The 12,925-nt window shown below is 42.0% G+C and overlaps 1 protein-coding gene across 12 annotated transcripts in view; it reads left to right on the top strand.

Annotated features, from left to right (window-relative positions):
• SMARCA2 (SWI/SNF related, matrix associated, actin dependent regulator of chromatin, subfamily a, member 2) overlaps positions 1-12,925 on the top strand; it is a 190,666-nt gene that overhangs the window by 61,191 nt on the left and 116,550 nt on the right. For all 12 annotated transcript variants that reach the window (XM_021064291.1, XM_021064340.1, XM_021064313.1 and 9 more), the window contains 6 exons: positions 215-315; positions 1,805-1,952; positions 5,860-6,023; positions 7,896-7,962; positions 8,638-8,748; positions 11,667-11,909. In XM_021064291.1, coding sequence (XP_020919950.1) covers positions 215-315; positions 1,805-1,952; positions 5,860-6,023; positions 7,896-7,962; positions 8,638-8,748; positions 11,667-11,909 — 834 coding nt within the window. The remainder of the gene's footprint in view (positions 1-214; positions 316-1,804; positions 1,953-5,859; positions 6,024-7,895; positions 7,963-8,637; positions 8,749-11,666; positions 11,910-12,925) is intronic.

Here is a 12,925-nt window from a genome sequence, read left to right as displayed (position 1 = left end):
ATGGACGTTCCCAGGCTAGGAGTTGTTCGGAGGTGCAGTTACCAGCCTACACCCCAGCCACAGCAACTCCAGATCCTTAGCCCACTGAGCAAGGCCAGGGATCAAACCTGCATCCTCATGAATATTAGTCGGGTTCTTAACCTGCTGAGCCACAATGGGAACTCCGAGGTTCCCTTGTTGAAACAAGATTTTCCCATGTCTTTTGTTTTCCCAGGATGAGGAAGAAGAGTCCAGTAGGCAGGAAACTGAAGAGAAAATACTTTTGGATCCGAACAGTGAAGAGGTTTCTGAGAAGGATGCTAAGCAGATCATTGAGTATGTATCTCTCAGAATTTTCTCTCTTGTCAATGGCATTTCATGAGAGACACTTTATGAATTTTCTTTCAGAGGATTTTGTCTAAGGAAGGAAACCCACTTCATGCCCACACTGCATGTGAAACGCTGCCCTCAGAGGTCCCCACTGAGCCCCTGGTCGCCAGGCCCCAGAGTGTCACGATGCTGCCTCCTTCTGCCCTCCTCTCCTTCCTGAACCCCTCCCTTCTGGGCTGCTCACCTGTCCTGTGTGCATCTATCCCAGGTGAAATTTGCCCCTCCTGCTGGCTGCCTTCCTGCCATTCCAACCTCCCTTAATGGCATCAGCACTTGCCCAGAAACCCAAGTGAGAGACACCCTTCCTCTTCTGTCCCCGCTGCTATAGGTCATCAGCTTCCAACTCTCCACCCCGCCCCCAGCCTCTGAAACCCCCCAGTCCTGTCCTCCTTACCCCACCTGGGTGCCCAGCTCCATGCCTCACCCTACTCCTCCTCCACATCAGTGGTCTGCACAGGTCTTTGCTTGCACAGCTCTAGTATTAAAAGAAAATTGTAGTGAAACAGTACGCAAGATGAAACACTTTTAAAGAGATGAGTTTTTTTTTTTTTTTTTTTTTTTTTTTTTTAAAGCAGAAATAGACATTGTAGTGTTTTCTCCTATTTTATTCCAGGGTTGTATGGATGTTATACTTCAGGAACTTTTCTTTTATCCATCTGCCCCACCTTCCTCCCTGAAGGTTTCAAGACCCCTCAGTGGTTCCTCACTGCCTGTAGAATAGCACACCGGTTCAGGAATAGGGTGTAGGAAGTAGCAAACTGCCTCTCCTCTTTCCTGTCTTCTTACTGTCACCTTGGGTGCCCCCTCACCTGTCTCCCAACCTTTAGGCAGTGTTCTGCAGATAGGATTTATCCTTGTATGTCAAGGGCCTGGGACAGCTTCACTGGAAAAGTGTGAGTCTGCAGGTATGAGTGCTGCAGTTTTTGAGGTCCTGCAGACTGGCATTCAAATCCTGACACCACCACCTTTCACGTGATCCCGGGCAAATTCACAAACCTCTCTGGGTCTGAAGTGAGGATGGTAATCATAATGTCTACCGTAGCTGCTTTTTGCAAGGATTACAGATAATGTGTTTTTTTGTTTTTTCAGGGCTGCACCCCGGCATATGGAAGTTTCCAGGCTAAAGGTCAGATCAGAGCTGCAGCTGCTGGCCTATACCACAGCCACAGCAACACTGGAACCCAGCCACATCTGTGACCTGCACTGCAGATCGAGGCAATGCCAGATCCTTAACCCACTGAGCAGGGCCAGGGATCAAACCCACATCCTCATGGATACTAGTCAGGTTCGTTTCTGCTGAGCCACAATGGGATGTGTTTTTAACTGCCAGGCATGAAGTGGGTGATAAATAAAAGGCTGCTTCCTGCAGCTGTTTTAGGCTCTCCACTCGTGCACAAAATTCTCTTTGTGTGACTCTCCACTCTCTCTGCCCCAGGACAGCTAAGCAGGATGTGGACGATGAGTACAGCATGCAGTACAGTGCCAGGGGCTCCCAGTCCTACTACACGGTGGCCCACGCCATCTCAGAGAGGGTAGAGAAGCAGTCCGCCCTCCTCATTAATGGGACCCTGAAGCATTATCAGGTAACTGGTGTGGTTTGTGTTTTCTTGGCAAATTGTGGTCTTTCACTTCATTGTGATAAGAGTATACCATGCGCATGCTGAGTGCGTGAGAGATTTGACAGCAGCAAAGCATTTGGAGTCACATTGTTTCTAATATGGCGATTCTCTCCATTGTGCCTGTCACTCTTGTTTTAGGGCATTCCATTTTACCATCTTCACTGGGGCATTTTCATCTTCCCTTTCATGGCTTTGGGATGACTTGCGTTTTCAGGAAATTCTGGGTTAACATTTGGAACTATTTTATTGTGCATCTCTTCAAAATGAAAAACCCAGCCACAATCTATGAGTGTTGGATACATATGTGTCTCTTTGTGAAGTAAATGAAATATGTATTTCTTCAAAAATTTTAGTGGTGGCTATAGTTTAACACTATGGATTCATTCTCCTAAGAGTCACTATCCACTACATTTGTGAGTTTTTTTGTTTGTTTGTTTATATTTTTTAAGGCTCAATAAAATGGTGACCATCTGTGCTTTGATGAAAACTAGACTGTAAACATAACAGATGTTTCATTTGACCTGGCTGGAATGAGGTCAGCTCCTGGCTTTTACCTCCTTCTGCTTCAAAGTGTTTCCCAAAGTGTGTTCCTTAGAACATTTGTCCTATGAGATAGACTTCAAAAATAAATAAATAAATAAATAAATAAATAAAGGGAAAAATAGATTCAGTGGTTAAATAAATAATGGGAATACTACCATCTGAAACTTGGTTTGCCATATACCTTTCCATCTGGATACTTAGGAGAATTAACAGGGGCCCTTGTTATTAATTGCAGATGTCACCCAGGACTGTTCTGAGCCAACCAGATATAAGGGCACCCTGGCAGTGACCCCTCTTGGTAATCCTTGATGCACATCAGCACAGTCAACGACTGCAAAAAAGTAAATGCATAGTCTATAATTGCATGTCAGCATCCTGCATTGAGGTAGCTTTAGCTTCACATTTCCCAAGTTTTTTTGACCACCCAACTTTATTTTCATGCATCACCTGCTCACATCGAGTAAAATCAGTGTCCTCTGGCATATACTTCAGGAAGTATATGCTTTAGGCCAACAGTTTTCAAACTTTTTGAGCTTGGATCCACAAAACTCTTAAAACCTGGCCCTGTGTTGGCTGCCATTGCATGGGGGTGAAGGACACAGTGGATGTTACCACGGTGCTGCTGTGATTTGTATTACAGCAGTTTATACCCACTATTGCTTTTGCATCTTCAGTGCAACTATCAACACAGTATCAAAGGCAAATAATACCCTACTGTTAATAAGAAAATCATTTTGACCTTGTGGATCTCTTGAAAAGGTCTTGGGGAGCCTCAGGGATCCCTGGAACACACTTTGAGAACCACTGCTCTGAGGGAGTACAAAGACCATGCTACTTTCTGGGGGTTCAGAGTTGTTTTCATCTGACTTGGCCTACCTGACATAGACGTTAACTTGTTGGTTCTAATGGACTCTTGTATGTCTGTATATGGAAGGTGGGTTCTTTAGATTATTTGTAAGTAACTTTTAAAAGAATTTTTTAATTAAAGTGTAGTTGATTTATAACGTTGCGTCAATTTCTGCTATACACATAAGTAACTCTTAATGCCACTTTGAGTTCCTCCAGCCATCTGATGCTTTTTAAGCATTTTTATCGCTGTCTTTTTAAACCCATCCCTCTCTACTTCCATATATGAATTTTATGGCCTTCTTCCTCTCCTGGGCTGAAGTAGGTCTCCTGACATAGCTGAAGCCTTCCTGCTGCTTCCTGTAAAGTCACATAAATTTGATTCAATACCCAGCCCCTCTAATTCCATGGTCTAGGAAAGCCCAAATCACTTCCCACCTTTTGTGCGTGTGTTAATTTCTAGTCCTGTCTGCTGCCAGTTTCTGCCTCTGTTTTATCTGGGATTAACACAGACGCAAAATTCAGCCCCTTTGCCAATTTTCATTGAAGAAAAAAAAAAAATCCACCACCACCGAGTGTCCAAATATTTCTGGCTTTTAGCTGACTTTTCTAAAGATCTGGAGGTCTTGGGATCAGGTTGCAGGCATGCAGCTCCTCCCACTCCCACTAAGGGTTCCGGTTGTTCCCCCTCTTCCCTATCTTGTGTGCACCACTCGGAGCCTCTTTTCTTTCTCTTAGTATTGCTGTTGTTCTCCAAAAGTCTAGGATATATTAGAGACTTGCATGGTATCAGGCACCCTAAGTGGCTTATCCAGGTATTTCTTTAAACCATTGCAGTGCTCTTCCTAAGAAAAACTCTGGCCCATACAATCTCTTTTTTGGCTACCCTGCTGTACATGGAATTCCCAGCCCAGGGATCAGATCTGAGCCATGGTTGTGACCTATGCCACAGCTGTGGCAATGCTGGATCCTTAACTCACTGTGTCGGGCCGGGACTCGAACCTGTGCCCGGTGCTCCAGAGATGCAGATCCCATTGTGTCACAGCGGGAACTCCACAGTTCATACAATTTTACATGTGTGATATTGGCACTGCCAACAGCTTCCTGATATAGGAATGGTTTACTGGCTCCTGTTTGACTGCAGGCTTCTGGAGGGAGGTATACATCTAACATACCGAGGTATCTATCTGCTGGAGCTCATTGCGTGGTCCTCTGCGCAGAATAGCCATTTAGTAGATATTGAAAATAAAAGAATCACTTGCTTTGTTTTTACATAAAGCAAATTAAAATGAAAACATTTTGCTAACCATAGCTTCATTAGCAAGCTAAATTGACTTCGGCAAATATATATATATGTATATATAGAGGGAGAGAGAGCACTCGAGAGTGTAATAATAATAGATTGATCCTGTTATTTAAGCTGGCATCTGTGATGTGGTCGTACAAGGGAACTGGTGGTTGGAATAGGAAAGTTGAACATTTTTGTACTTTCACTCAACCTTCCTTGTGCTTAACATAGGAAATCCAACACTGTGACCCTGGTGCTGTGCTTTTGTACTTAAAAAAATGTTAAACACATTTCCAGGCAGTCAGCTGCCCTTGGGATGCACCTGTATTGCAGAGTTTCCCTACCATGCCTGGGAGCTTTCTTTTCCCAGAAGTGCCAATCTGTGGCCCCAGCAGGTGCCGTTGGCTCCCTGGTCACTCTCTTTCCTCACTTGAGAGGATCCCACCCTGGGCGGGGCTGTTTATGACCAAGAAGGCTATTTATTTATTTACTTATTTATTTATTTTGTCTTTTTGCCTTTTCTGGGGCCGCTTCCGTGGCATATGGAAGTTCCCAGGCTAGGGGTCTAATTAGAGCTATAGCTGCTGGCCTATGCCACAGCCATGGCAATGCAGGATCCAAGCCGAGTCTGCAACCTACACCACAGCTCACAGCAACCCTGGATCCTTAACCCACTGAGTGAGGTCAGGGATTGAACCCAAAACCTCATGGCTCCTAGTCGGATTCTTTAACCACTGAGCCACAACGGGAACTCCCCAAGAAGGCTATTTCTAATGAGTTGTGATCTCTGTGCCAAACCTGCCTTCTGGTTTGTTTTGTTTTAATCCTCACATTGGCTTTTTGTTCTTAGAGTGGTCGGAATGGATTTTCGTTTGGGTTTTCTTCATCTATAATAATCCTAGAATGTCCTATACTGTGAAATGCTAAGTAGGGATGAACGGCAAATCGGATTCAAATCCCGCTAGTAGGCTCCAGCCCATCATTTCTAAATCTGATTAGCACTCCGCACCTGCCAAGCACCAGAGACTCATATTTGAACTTCTTCTTGTGCTAGTGCTTCCCCCACATTCCTACGGTGGGAAATTCCCCCATCCAGCACCGAGGAGTTAAGAAGTCACAGCCTCACTTGAGTTGTATTAGTATTAATTACCTGTGCAGATCTTGGATAATTGAAGCAATTACTCTTCATTTCAGCTCCAGGGCCTGGAATGGATGGTTTCTCTGTATAATAACAATTTGAACGGAATCTTAGCTGATGAAATGGGGCTGGGAAAGACCATACAGACCATTGCACTCATCACTTATCTGATGGAGCACAAAAGACTCAATGGCCCCTATCTCATCATTGTTCCCCTTTCGTAAGTAAAGCCATTTATTCTGAGGTTATCTTTCTTTATGTTGTAGCTAGCTTGCCCTATATTTGTCGTTTATCTGTGTTTTATACTTAAGGCAAGAATTGTAGCCTATAGTGGGTTTGCCAAGAGTGTGTAACCTGGATTTAAATTTTCATTGCCCACCCCACCCCCTAAACCTGCCTCTTTGACTGGCTACTTAAGCGCAGGATGAAGTGATTTTTTTTTTTTTTTTTTTTTTTTTGTCTTTTCTAGGGCCACACCTGCAGCATATGGAGGTTCCTAGGCTAGGGGTCTAATCGGAGCTGTAGTTGCAGGCCTACACCAGAACCACAGCAACACCAGATCTGAGCTGCGTCTGCGATCTACACCACAGCTCACGGCAACATTGGATCCTTAACCCACTGAGTGAGGCCAGGATCAGACCGGCAACCTCATGGTTCCTAGTTGGATTCGTTAACCACTGAGCCATGATGGGAACTCCTGATGAAGTGATTCTTATCAGCCCTCAGCCTAGAGGTCTTCATAGCCAGCACACTGCACAGTGAGTCTCATTCCTCTTCGTGCCCAAAGTGGCTGATGAAGCCAGAAGATTTTGATTTTTTTAAAAATAAGATTTCTCTGATTTTTCTTTTTATTCCATTTCCAAAAGGTTACATATATTCAAAAATTATATATTCTTAAATCTCCCTTTAGTGTCTCTTTTAAAGCATATAAAGCAAAATTATAACTGTGAATTTTGTGTTAAACTGCCCTCAGGACGTGCAGTTTACCTTCAGTAATTTTGCTGCTTTATAAAGATGGGTCTTTGTTGTTCTCCACTAAATTCCTGGGGCCTCACTCAGTGAGTGGTTCCTCCTGGGTCTTTAGCAGATACACCTGAGGAAAGGAACACCTGTTTAAATGCCCTCCTTGGAGCGTCTGGCTGTGGGTGTGAGGTTGCAATTCTCTTCACTGAGATCTTTTAGATCTCAGTGCTCTTTACAGACTTGAGAAAAAAAATGAAAATTCTGTTGCAGTATTTCCTTCCAGTTTTGTCTAAAGAGTTACTTGCAGACCTCTTTAATCCATATTATTTGAATCCATGGTATGTAGACATCTTTTCCATATTATCTACATTTTGAAAATATATTTTGCTTTGTATCTGTATTTTGCAAGTTCTGACTTACCTATTATGTTGATGCTTTTAGGGATTTTTTTTCTTTTTAACGCAATCAATATTTTTTCCCTTGCTCTCTCTTGGCAGATTTATTTAGTTTTTTTTTTTTTTTTTTTTTTTTGTAATTTTGTAATTTCTTTTCTTCGCTTTTTTTTTTTTTGATTTTTAGGGCCGAGGGGTCAAATTGGCATTACAGCTGCTGGCCTACACCACAGCCACAGCAACCCAGGATCTGAGCTGCTTCTGTGATCTAAGCCACAGCTCACAGAAATGCCAGATCCTTAACCCACTGAGCGAGGCCCAGGGACTGAACTCACATCCTCAACAGAACGTAACCCACTGAGCCACAACAGAAACTCCCATAATTTCTTTTCCTTAACTCAACTTTTCTCTGAACTTTACATGGCAGTTTCTAGAGTCCCCATATCACTCTGGCAATTGCTGTTTTTCAATATAACAATTAAGATTTTTTTTATCCTCTATGTTCATGCATTCTTTAATTTTTTTTTCATGTGAACCCACAGATAAATCTCTCATGCTCTGTGGCAGCTTATTTCTAACTTGTACCTCATTTTCACACCTTTAAAATAAATACGTAGTTGAGATTTTTTTATATTCTCTAACTCCTTCTAAGGGGAGGTCTAAAAGTAAGAACATCTTTTTAACCAATAATTTTTATACAAATGTCTCTCTATTTTTTGGTTTGTTTTGTTCTATAGGACTCTCTCTAACTGGACATATGAATTCGACAAATGGGCTCCTTCTGTGGTGAAAATTTCTTACAAGGTTTGGAATACTGTATTTATACATAAATGTGGAAAAGCAGAAAATAGACTCTATTTTCTTCATTCCATATGCACATCTGTGAACTGTATTTGGTTGTAAAGTTTTGTCATGTACATCATGTACTAAACAGTGAGAGTTAATCATCCCAAGAAGATTACTGTAATAAACCATAATTACTTTCAGATAGTGAAATGCAGAAGAAAATTGTTAATTATCATATTGCGAGGTTTCTGATGAGAGTAATACAAATGACAAATATCACACATCCCGCGTGCTGCCACTGGGCCCACTGTTCCTGCAAAGTTGGGCAATTACCCAGGCGCCTGGGTGCTGCTAGATGCTCCTGTAGAGAGGGAGCCTTTCAGCAGAGCAGCAGGTTCCCTGCTACCTTGAGGTCGCCGTAATTTCCTTTTCTCTCCCTGCCCTCCTTTGGTCTGCATTGGGAAAGCCTCTCCATAAGGGTCTGAAAAGTGTCCAGATGTGTGTGCAATTTTGCTAGCCACTTTCTTCTTGGATAATGGATCCATATATGATAATTGCATGTATGTGCAGTCCTTAGTCATGTGACTGGGCTCCATTAAGCCATGAATAGCGAGAGACAACTCACAAGCACTTCCATCGGGTAATATATATATATATATAAAATTTTTTTTTCCTTTTTTCCTTTCCATTCAGGGCACCCCTGCCATGCGTCGCTCCCTTGTCCCCCAGCTACGGAGTGGCAAGTTTAATGTCCTCCTGACCACTTACGAATACATTATAAAAGACAAGCACATTCTTGCAAAGGTAAGTTTAAAAAAATTCTTTTCTCTATAGTCATGAACTATTGCACTGGAGTATAAAGTCTCCTCCAGATTATTCTCACTGGTGTAATTTGATCGTTAGATGGCTTATCTCCCTCCCTCCGTCCTTCTCTCTTTTTTCCCCAGAGTCAGAAATATTAGAGGCATGGGGTTTTAACTTTATGCACGTTTTTTGGGTGGTTGTTGTGTATCATTGATCCTGGGACTCTTAGCTACCCTCTCATAGTTAATGACTTTGCATTTCTTAAAAAAAAATTCGCTTGGGTTTCTTCTGCAACCCCTTTTCTCTCTAACAGCCCTGAACATTGTGCTTGTGGAAGAAGTAATTGTTTTTGTTGCCCTGGGTTATTGTCAGTAGCATAACTTCATTCCTAGTGCCTTTGTCTCTCCAAAGATGAGCAGGCGTCTCTCCATATGGTCCTCTCCATATGAACATTTATCCAAGCCTGAGCTTTCGTGCTGTCCTTGTTTTATGTTTTTCCGAGCAAAATAGTGGGTTATTATCTTTTGAATTACTCTGGGCTGTTTCTGTGACTGTATTTGGCGCTGGGAAAGAGTTTTTTTTACCTGCAACCTACAGGTCTGCTCATTTCTGGGTCCTAAGTTGTCCTTTAGCTAAAAAATAAACATTTTCCCCCATTTATAACATCTTCCTTCCTAATATATTCATATAGAATGGTGGAAGTAGTTTCTGTCATGGAGCAAATATGAAAGCTTAATTTTTTTTTTCATTTAGTAATTTTTTTCTTTACCCTGTGGTGTTTTGAAAGCACTCTAATCTGAAACTAAGTTATGGCCGAAATTGAACAGAATCTCTATTTCTGGGGTCTTTTCTAACTCTGCATTAAACCTTTGCTCTGGGGATGAAGAGTTCCCTTCATGGCATCCTTGGAAATAACATAAAGGAAATGGGTTCCCAGGGGAGGTTTAATAATTGAGATGGCACCAGCGACAATGCTGTGTTCCTATTCTTCATACTCAGAGATGAACTTGGCAGTGTCAAAAATGATATGTTTTCAGTGTAACTGTGGGAATGTGCTTGTACATTTCAGATCCCTTAAAAAATTTTCTTTATTGTATCTTCCGCATACATATTTCAAAACTCATCAGAGGCACCTGGTAACAAGGTGTATGGCTTTTATTTGCTACTGGAGAAATGAAGATCTAGAAAAGGGCAGTAATTTTTTTTTTTCTGAGTGAAAGACCTAATTAGTAGAAGACCCAATAGCAAAATCATAGGCCTCTGATTCCTTGTTTATTATTTCCTAAGCTAAATCAGGCAGAAAGGTAGATTTGGAATATTTATTTAAATATATTTTTATCCCCTGGCATCTTTTCATGCTATTGGCAAGTTTGGGAGAATTGCTCATCTAACTTTATTTCTTAAAACCATTTTCTTAGAGACAGTGGAGGAAGAAAAAACCAGAATAAAACCCTGGTAGTTTCTTTGACCTGCACATTCCAGCCTGGCTGATGATTTTATTCCTTTTCTCTGACTTTTCTGGTGCTTCTAATGAGAAAGGCGAGGATATTATAGAATGCTTTGCTGTCTGCCTCTCTCTCTAAGAGCTTTGTAGCGGGATCCAGGGACATCTGAGCACCAGATGCTTTTCTTGGCCATTGCCACCGTTTTGTAGGGAATGGATAGGCTTAGTGGAATGTTTCTCATTGTTCTCTTTTTATGAAACAGTGACCTTGAAGAGGGCTGAAGGGTCAGGTGTGAGCCAGGAAGGGGACCGTGTGTACACTTAGGAAGGAAGAGCATGTCATAGGGTCATTGTTCATCCCTGAAGTGATGGTCAGGCTGTAGGAATAGATTGTGTTTCATGCTGAAGTTTTGGCATAAACAGAGGAATGATATTTTAGCACTGCCCTGTCTGCCATATCCTTTCATTTTAGCTACTTGAAATAGGGGTCCTAAAACTGGCAGGTCAAGAATATGTATGAACTAAGAGAACCCAGGTTGCCAGATCTTGTCATTTTTTTCTTTTCAAAGAAGCTGTATGTCCATGTTTTTGGATTTTTCTTTTTCTTTTTTTGTTTTGTTTTGTTTTGTTTTGCTTTTTAGGGCTGCACCTGCGGCAGATGGAGGGGACCAGGCTAGGGGTTGAATCGGTGCTACAGCTGCCGGCCTATGCCACAGCCACAGTAACGCCAGACCAGAGCTGCATCTGTGACCTACACTATACAGCTCATGGCAACACCAGGTCCTTCACCCACTGAGCGAGGCCAGGGATTGAACCCACAACCTCATGATTCTAGTCGGATTCGTTTCTGCTTCACCACAACGGAACTCTGTGGATGTCCAAGTTTTTGTGTGAAGTAGTCCAACTTTTTAATATTAGCAACTAGTTCAAATTTAAAAAAAAAAAAAGAAAAAGAAAAAGGAACACGAGCTGAACCCTGGAGGTAGTAGTCAGCCAAGATAATAGAAGAAAAGAGTTTTTGGCTCCAGGTACCTGCTGGCGCCATCTTGAAGAAATCAGTCATTCACTTCTGCTTCAGGTGAAGAGCTAGAATCTCTCTACTTACTTTGAGCAGAGGTAACATATCCATTAAATCTGGGATAGCTGTCATGATACAGCATTAATTGGAGTATTGGATGGGGAGACATGGGAGCTAGTCCTGGCCCAACCATTTCATTCTGGGTCCGAGTTTCCTTTTCTGTGGAAGGGTGATTTGAAATCACATTCCACTAGTCCATTCTGCTATTACATGATGTATGCCATAATCTGTCAGGTGTGGGAAATAGACTATTCAGATCCTCTTGTCCTAAGGAGTATCATGCCATATCACGCAGCAAGCATGGGTTCTTTGGTTTTCTGCACCACCGCCTCCCTGTTGGAAGTAGTTGTGTTTTTCCTTGCTCACCCCATGTTGGTCTTTCCTTTTATGTTATAGATTCGGTGGAAATATATGATAGTGGACGAGGGCCACCGAATGAAGAATCACCACTGCAAGCTGACTCAGGTCTTGAACACTCACTACGTGGCCCCCAGGAGGATCCTCTTGACCGGGACCCCACTGCAGAATAAGCTGCCGGAACTCTGGGCCCTCCTCAACTTCCTCCTCCCCACGATTTTTAAGAGTTGCAGCACATTTGAACAGTGGTTTAATGCTCCATTTGCCATGACTGGAGAGAGGGTACTAGTCTAATCTTTATTTTTTTCCCCTGCATGACAAGGAAATGTAATTAAAGGACCTAAAGCTAAGAACATTGGAGCCACAGCAAACCCAGAGGGTGGTTTACATGTTGTAAAGTATTAGGAAGCCAGTCAGTGGACGGGTGGGTTCTCATTCCAGAGATCTTTTTCCATCCTAAGGAAATGGGTCTAGTGATGGACCTGTGATCCTAGGATCCAGGATCTAGGGTATCTTCATCCCATTGTCTTTTTCCAGTGTGTTAACCAGGCCAACACAGCGTGGTCCTGATTGGTGGAAAGCTTAACTGCTATAGGAGGATGAATGCAGAGATATTTGTTGAATTTATCTAACAACAACTCAACCAACTGAATATAAACTTAAATATATATATATATATTTCCTTCAGAGTTCCTGCTGCAACATGGACAGTTAAGGATCCAGTGTTGCACAATTGTGACATAGGTCACAGCTGCAGTTCAGATTTGATCCCTGGCCTGAAACTTCCATAGTATGGGTAAAAAAAGGAAAAAATATATGTATTTCCTAATTATAAACTTGGGCTTCCCTTCAAACCATTCTACATTAAAAGTGTGTGTAAAATCCTTTTGAAATTGCTGAAGGTGGCAAAATGTGTTCACTATCCCCTACTGATTTTAATGCATCTTAATGTTGGAGAACCTCTGACTTATTTCATAGGATGCCTGTGAGGATTAAATGAAAAGTGAACATGGATACCAGAAACACACTGGACATATAATAAATAATCACTTCCCTCAAAAAAAAAAATAGTGCATAAAACTGAAGAATTTTACACTGATATTCTTTACATGTTGTTTTCAGGTCTTAGTGTGAGCCTCGGTTTCATGTGTATATAACTACTCCTCAAAATTTTTAGAGTAGCCATTTCTGAATTTTTTTATTATCATTCCTTCCATTATCTTCTCTTAGAGCTCATTTATGAAAGGAAACATGGGCCATAGACTGCAAGAAAAGAAGTAGCGGGGGAGTTCCTGTTG

This window comes from Sus scrofa, chromosome 1, assembly GCF_000003025.6.
Source record: "Sus scrofa isolate TJ Tabasco breed Duroc chromosome 1, Sscrofa11.1, whole genome shotgun sequence".
Taxonomy (NCBI): Eukaryota; Metazoa; Chordata; class Mammalia; order Artiodactyla; family Suidae; genus Sus; species Sus scrofa.
The sequence above is the reverse complement of the archived record's forward strand: the minus strand, read 5'-3'. Positions and strand labels throughout refer to the sequence as shown.